General features: G+C 38.7%; 1 protein-coding gene across 3 annotated transcripts in view; it reads right to left on the reverse strand.

Moving 5' to 3' along the window:
* Nucleotides 1-1,787: 1,787 nt before the first annotated feature.
* Nucleotides 1,788-7,066, reverse strand: part of LOC105566884 (brefeldin A-inhibited guanine nucleotide-exchange protein 3) — a 15,422-nt gene continuing 10,143 nt past the window's right edge. For all 3 annotated transcript variants that reach the window (XM_012021276.1, XM_012021275.1, XM_012021274.1), the window contains exons 20-22: nucleotides 5,097-5,326; nucleotides 3,300-4,872; nucleotides 1,788-3,082 (exon numbers count right to left, since the gene is read on the reverse strand). In XM_012021276.1, coding sequence (XP_011876666.1) covers nucleotides 2,939-3,082; nucleotides 3,300-4,872; nucleotides 5,097-5,326 — 1,947 coding nt within the window. In that variant the 3' untranslated portion in view covers nucleotides 1,788-2,938. The remainder of the gene's footprint in view (nucleotides 3,083-3,299; nucleotides 4,873-5,096; nucleotides 5,327-7,066) is intronic.

Raw genomic sequence — 7,066 nt, forward strand, 5'->3', positions numbered from 1 at the left:
TCTCTTGACGCGTCGTGGAAACACTTGAATACAAGTATCAAAGATAATGGAGTATGTTTGAAATTCCTCCTCTTATATCTAATGAATCAATAGAATATACCATGTGAATAAATTTTTTAAACTCTTTTACATCTTAAACACGAATTTAAGATCAATTTCAGAAATAATGAATGGATAGTTAATTTCGGCGGGGTCTTGACACATAAATACGATAGAAAAATCTTTATTCGTATGAGAACAGACTATAGTAACGCCGTTGTCTCTTTCGTCATGGGGGAACGGATAACCCTTTTTACGAGCGCAGCAAGCTCTATTTAATATTTAAAGCACGTTGGAAATGACGAACGGATGGATAGTTGCGGTCTGGCTGGTCGCGACAACGTCGGTTCGTCGTTCTTGCGTCCCTTTATTAGCGAGTCACCCCATGCCGTTTCGTGTCATTTAAATCTTTAAACTTGCCTCACCTAAATTAACGCATAGAATATTTTGCGTGATAGCTAATTTATTTACCGGTAAAAATAATGGATCGCAATTAAATTATAGTCAGACCATATCAGATCACATCACTAAATTGTAATTCAGAATAATTCTTTTAAAATTGCACGCGTTTATGAACTAATTAAATGTTAAAAATGGAATAATTAATTTTTATTCAAATTTTCAATCTTCCTTCTATACAATTTTCTTTGAATTTATTACATTTGCGCGCAATACATGAATCTTAAATCAGAAATCCGTTAGAGACCAACACACCACAAAGATACACCGTCGCATTTGATAGAAAATAATAGAAGATTGTCTAAACATACGTTGGAGTAAAATTACTACGTGGTTAAGAACTTAATAAGCATCTTGGCGATTTTGCCGTTTGCCAATATATATATACCACGACGAAGTAATCTTCATAAGTAACTGGAATTAAAGTATAATAAGAGACTAGCAATACTAAATGTCTACTTCCCAGTTATAAGTAATCCCCCCCTCCCTCTCTCTCTCTCTCTCTTTCTCGTCTCCTTCTCTAATATACAACCACATTATTTATTTCTACAAATAACTGCAAGACTACTGAAAATATTCGGCAAAAGCCTAAATCACAAAGAAACCTTTATTTCATTGAAATTAATTAAAAGTAATTGCATTTACTAAGCAAACCTTCACAAATTTCCATTACTTTTCCATTCGTCAAAAAGTTAAATGTTGAAGAGAATGTGTAAATTAATATCTGATATTCTGCGCATTTCGTTTTCTTTTTCTTCCTGACGATAGATAAAGCGATGAAAACTGCTGATAAAGATTGCGAAAAATTGTTGCTACTTCAATGACTTCACACTTCGCAGAGATCTCTTCACTTTTCTCCCACTTCTTTTACCCACGATGTTTACAGCCTCAACGCGTCCTGCGAATGGGACGCCACGAATAAAACCACGGAATAAGCCAAGGCGGCCGTCGCTCGTAAGCTTCTCTCTTTACGAGGATGACTCGACTCGCAGTCAACCGCAGACGAGAGTCTCCCGCCCTTTTCTACGTCCGTTAAAACGAACTGAAATACATTTCGTCTCGCAGGAAACGGTCGACATCTTTGGTACCAGCCGAGCATGGTTGATGGGAATAAATCGCGTAGTACTCGCGACCTCCGATCGAAACAGTCTTTAAATCCTTGATAAAATATTGTTCTCAGGATCTCATTCACATCCAGCTAATGATAAATGAAAGATTGAAAATATTTCAATTAAAAATAAATATTATATTCCTAACCAACGCGCGCAACAATTTAAAATAATAATTCAGATATTAGAATTCATTTATTTTTATGTCCATACATTTTATTAGAGATACACGTTTCATACCATATATCGTATATATATTTTGTGGACGCACTTTAGCTGCATTGAGATCCATAACGATTTCTCGTTATTCCCAGTCACTCTATTTCTCGTACATTTAGATACTTTTGGGGAAAAACAGGGGATACATAGGCACATTTTATTATCAATTATCAACCCTTCCATTTAAACCATCTGATGTTCAACAACATTTACAACATTTATGGAATATACCATACGTAGAGAAACATCGGGGATAATATCTGATATATACATTAACATTCAATTATAATCTCTACATTAATTGTAAAACAAGGAAAATAAATTAGACCAACCAATAACACCAGCTATGCTTACAGAATATGTAATATAAAATATCATTACATTGCTATTATCTCAACTAAACTCGCCAACATTGTTACGTTATATACAATAAAATAGAATATTCATTGTAAGGAATATATATAAAATCCTTTTTAAATGTCAAAATTCTTTGCTCTTCTCTTCTAAAAAAGTAGATAATTGTTATTTATACTAGCAACGAAACTTGCGCAAAAAATAATATATTCCGTTTTTCAAGATCACGATAAGATGATCTCTTGATGAGAGTGCCAATATCACTTGTGTCGCGTTCGCCACGAGACACCTTTCATTCGTCGCCCGTGTTTTCAAGCTTTACGTTGGAAGCAAAAATCCGATACACCCGGCACTATGACTGGACCGCAAACTACAGTTAAGCGCAAAGAGCATAAAATGAGAATCGAGACGTGCATGCGAAATGGATCGTAAATAAAATCCTTGTCTCCAACGTGTCGACGCGTCGACATATACGGAAAAAATAGAGACCCGCGTGATAACGGAGAAACATTGTATCTTTTTCTTCAAATTTAATTTACTCGTATCGATTGATATATCTTAATTTGATCAAAAATTGCGGAAAAAATATATCGACAGATCCTACACCTTCCTACTTCTCTTTTCGATTTTGCGTATCTATCACAGTAATAATAAGGAACTTGAAAAATAAATCAAGCATGTTAAATAATGTTTTCTTCACTTCTTGAAAAGTCTTATACCTAAGGCCGCGATGGCGCACATACCATGCTCGATCGCTATTAATTATTTGTCAATCCATAAAGCACAGCGATACGGTGAAAGAGAGCTGAAAGACGTTGTTTCAGGCTCTGATCTATGGCATGTCTGGTTAATATTCGCACGCCACGTACGAAAACTGGAAGCAACGGTGCCAATCGTTCATCCTGCAAAAAGATTTACCACAATTCACATAAAATGATTCAGGCTTATAACAATTATTCATACATTCGATGATTCTTATTTGAAAAATGAAATTATTACTTGAAAAAAGTTTATGTCCTTAATTTTAACATTATAATATTCAAACTTATTTTACGATATATTACAACTAAACTTACATAATGCATGTATGTAAAGAAAAATATAGAAAAAAAAACTCACTGGTAAAGCTAAAGCCCATTCCAATGCAATGACCAAAGTGTCTGCCCAAGCTTTCCTATGAGCCTCGCTGTCTTTATTGACGTTTCGCGACAATCTCTGAACTTGCACTTCCTGATTAACGATCGACTGACTCTCTGCTGTAGATGTCTCTTCTTCGTCCCGCAAAAAGGGATTTGTTCTAAAGCCACGCTTGCTACGTTCATAATCGCGCAGTAATTCGTCTATATTGTCAAGGATCTGTGAAGATTTAGAATTCTTTTTGTTCTCCTCTTTGATACTATCTTCCAGGTCGCGAGACTCGCTGGAAGGATCATTGGACATCATCCAAGCAGGTTTTCTGCGCAGCTCCATCACCGATTTTGGCCGAGAATCCGTGGAATCGATCAGCAAAGACTTATCTTCATTCTCAAGTTCTGCCGCCGTGACAAATGTTAAAGATTTCCGCCTAGATAACAGACCCACGTCGCTACCATGTCTTTCCAAATATGATTTTTTATATAAAAAGCCTTCGTCAGAAAACGAATTTCGATTTAGCGTTTTCATATCAACTATGGAAGTTCTCATAGAGTTTGACTCCGTTTTCCAATGCGAGTCCGAATTATAAGAGAAATTGTCACGGCTGTACATCATCTTGGGAGGTGCCGGAGTGACAGCATTATACTTGGCATCGATATAACCTTCGCTGGAAGTTCCACCAGAGCGATCGAGGTAAACAATTTTCTCTGTGACCGATCCCAATCTAGACATCGGTCTAGAGTCGTCGGTTTCTGGCTCGGACTGTGGACCGGAATCAGTTGAATATTCCGCAGCCAGATCCGACAACCTGAAAGGTCTCGGATCGTTTTCACTCTCGGCTCCAAGCTCCTCCAAGCCGCTCTCGTCATCCAAGTTTGGATTGTATACATCATCCGGATCATCTTGATCATCCTCCTCGTCACCATCCGGCTGGTCTTGACGGATGCCAGGATCTTTGTCCAACGACTCGACGAAGGCTGGAGTATTGGTGACAAGCCGATCGTCAATAGGCTCCTTCCTTGTAATCTCGGGATAATCATCGGGTTGCGCCACCAGCAAGAATATCTTCCGCTCTGCGAAACTGTCGACCTTGGTATACTTGCCGTCCTCGTCAAGAACTACTTCGACGTAAGTCTCGCAAAGCTCGTCAAAAATCGTGCGGAGTTGCCGCAGATATTTATTAAGTTTTCGGTGCTTGATGTCGTAGACGCACTCTCTATCGCCCAGCCCTGTGCCCAGAATGGTCTTCACCAGTTCCAGAGTCGCGGGAAGCTCCTCTATCTCGCGTAAACATAGCTCGAACAACGTGATGATTTTAATGGTCCAAGCAGCAGCCGCTTGACGATATAAATTAGCCGGTTGGTCGAGATTCGCTACCTTCTGTACCAGGAATTTCAAACCAGGTCGGCAATCAAACTTTAATGCAGCGACGTATGAAAAGTCCAGAGCAGAAAGGAAAATCTCCACGTGATGCGGACTCAGATGAGACAGGTAACCCCGTTTGACGTTGGGATTGGGCGAACTGCATGGCGTCGAATGCGGGATAACGTGAGACAAACTAGGGAAAAATATTCTTTCGAGTGTCGATCATATTATGCAATCGTAATTCTACACTGATTTTTACTAAGCTTCAATCAAAGTTATTAACGTAAATTAAACTGTCGCTAACCAAATTCCACGTCATAAGTAATCGATATTATATTGATGAATAAAATATGTGTTAGTAATATTTGCTACACTATTTTGGATTAACGAATGCAAGGAATAATCATATATACGAACCTTGAGATTGAAGGACCGGCACCCTGAAGAAGAACACTCGCGATGCAATGAAGTAGCATCTGATGTACCAAAAGTCCGACTACCAACGCACGCAACTGGACCCTAACGATGTAAAGATCGGGATTGAGAGTAGCGCCTACGGCAGGAGGGTACAAAAGGAACACGTACGACCTTTCATCAGATGATCGCGAAGCATCTTCGACTCGTGTTTGTTCCTCCAGGAGGAACACCTGAAGACACAAGTACGTGAATTATGTAAAGTCTACCATAAATTGATTTCAAACAGAATTCTGAATGTATGGTATGACGCAATTGTTTAAAGATTTGGTCAAATTTTATGGAAATTTGCTATACTTTGCTAATGAAGCAATCGTTGAAGTCATCGTAACGTTTCAGTTGCAAGTAAGATTATATTTATCATTATCGCTTTTCGCAATAATGCGCCGAAAAATTTTATACAAAAAAGTTTTTCAATTAAGAATACATTATCGTACATTCTTAATTGACTGCGAGAATAATCTTAATTACAGTAATAGTAACAGTATGTTCAGCCTAACACGATTTCACAATTTTTCCGATCGAGATAATGTGTGCAAACTACGAAAGCTGCAGCTTCTATAATACGGTGTCGTGTACCGTTACCTACACGTTGCTGTGACAGTGAAATTCTAGCCATGGACCCAAGCCATGGATTTTAACAGTGATTCGCAAGATCGTGCCAAATAAAATTGAAATGATGTCTCAATCAACGTGACGAGATCCTTTTTCATAAATTCAACGAAAGAAATAAATTACAATAACCATATTGACATTCTTATAATCAGAAGATTCTTCAGCAATATTTAAAAAAAAAGAAAAAGTTGACAATTATTCTCGAACTTAATAGATGTCAAGAAACAAAAATTTCTGTTAAATTTAAGTAGAGATTTGTTTTAAAGAAAACAATCACATTTATGTTATTTAATTTTCCTCTTTTCTGTCAAGGATTCTATCGAGGCAACTTATATGACGATATCTCTATGTTCATTTCTTGAAAAGGATCTCGTTAAAGCACCTCTGCAGCCTATCCCGTGCCTTCTACCAGCATGTGCAATGTATTGTATTAAAAAAAAACCGTGATCCAGGTCGAATGGCGTTTCCTCGTCGACAGGCGTATTCCAAATAAATGACCTTTCGTTCAAGGTAAAGGGTGAGTGAACAGTCATCAGCTTATAATGGAAGCTTTATATTTGTTGAACACAGTCATTCAGCGGTACAAAAATACATAGGAAACATTTTGACTCTGTCGCGTCGCCAATATCAGCCACATCGAACAAGCTTGGAACACATCGAAAGCGATCAGTCGATTATGCTTGCGCCATATACTCAGCGTACATATAAAGTATTGGTGTTGAATGTATACATGAGTGAAGTATATTACTCGGTATAGGAAAATATTTGTTAGCTAAAAGCAGCTTCTGGAATTGTTCTTGACTGAAATAAGACGTGAGTGCTAAAACATGGCCTGTCGACGACGACATGATGGCACGCCTCCACGACTCTGTGAATCACTCGGCTAGGCGTGGATGTCGGACATCTATCCACGTTATTCTGCCGGTCGGTATGGTGAATCTCGATACGATACAATAACATTATTTGTTTTTGTCTCTGGGTTTGATTGTTCTTAAAATCCATGACGTGAGTTACCGTGGTCGGCTAGAGCCATTGGGGGCCTGTGTTCGTCGTAGTGTTAGTGTAATCGGGGGGTGTCGTGTGCTGCCTACAACCAACATAGGAAGTAGTGTGCTGGTCGATCAGTGTCGTCTCAATGGTCGTCAAATCCTGGAAAGGCGTCGTCGGCAGTGACGCCGCGCTCTGCCTCTTGATGGCAGTCAATACCTCACGCAGCTGGCTCACCTGGGAGCAAGTCAGGTCAGGAGGGAACTACCTGTGTCCCTGTATCTTAATCTTTCTCTCTCTCTCTCTCTCTC

The sequence above is a fragment of the Vollenhovia emeryi genome, unplaced genomic scaffold (genome assembly GCF_000949405.1).
Source record: "Vollenhovia emeryi isolate VEMERY1.0 unplaced genomic scaffold, V.emery_V1.0 DF939142.1, whole genome shotgun sequence".
NCBI classification, from domain to species: Eukaryota; Metazoa; Arthropoda; class Insecta; order Hymenoptera; family Formicidae; genus Vollenhovia; species Vollenhovia emeryi.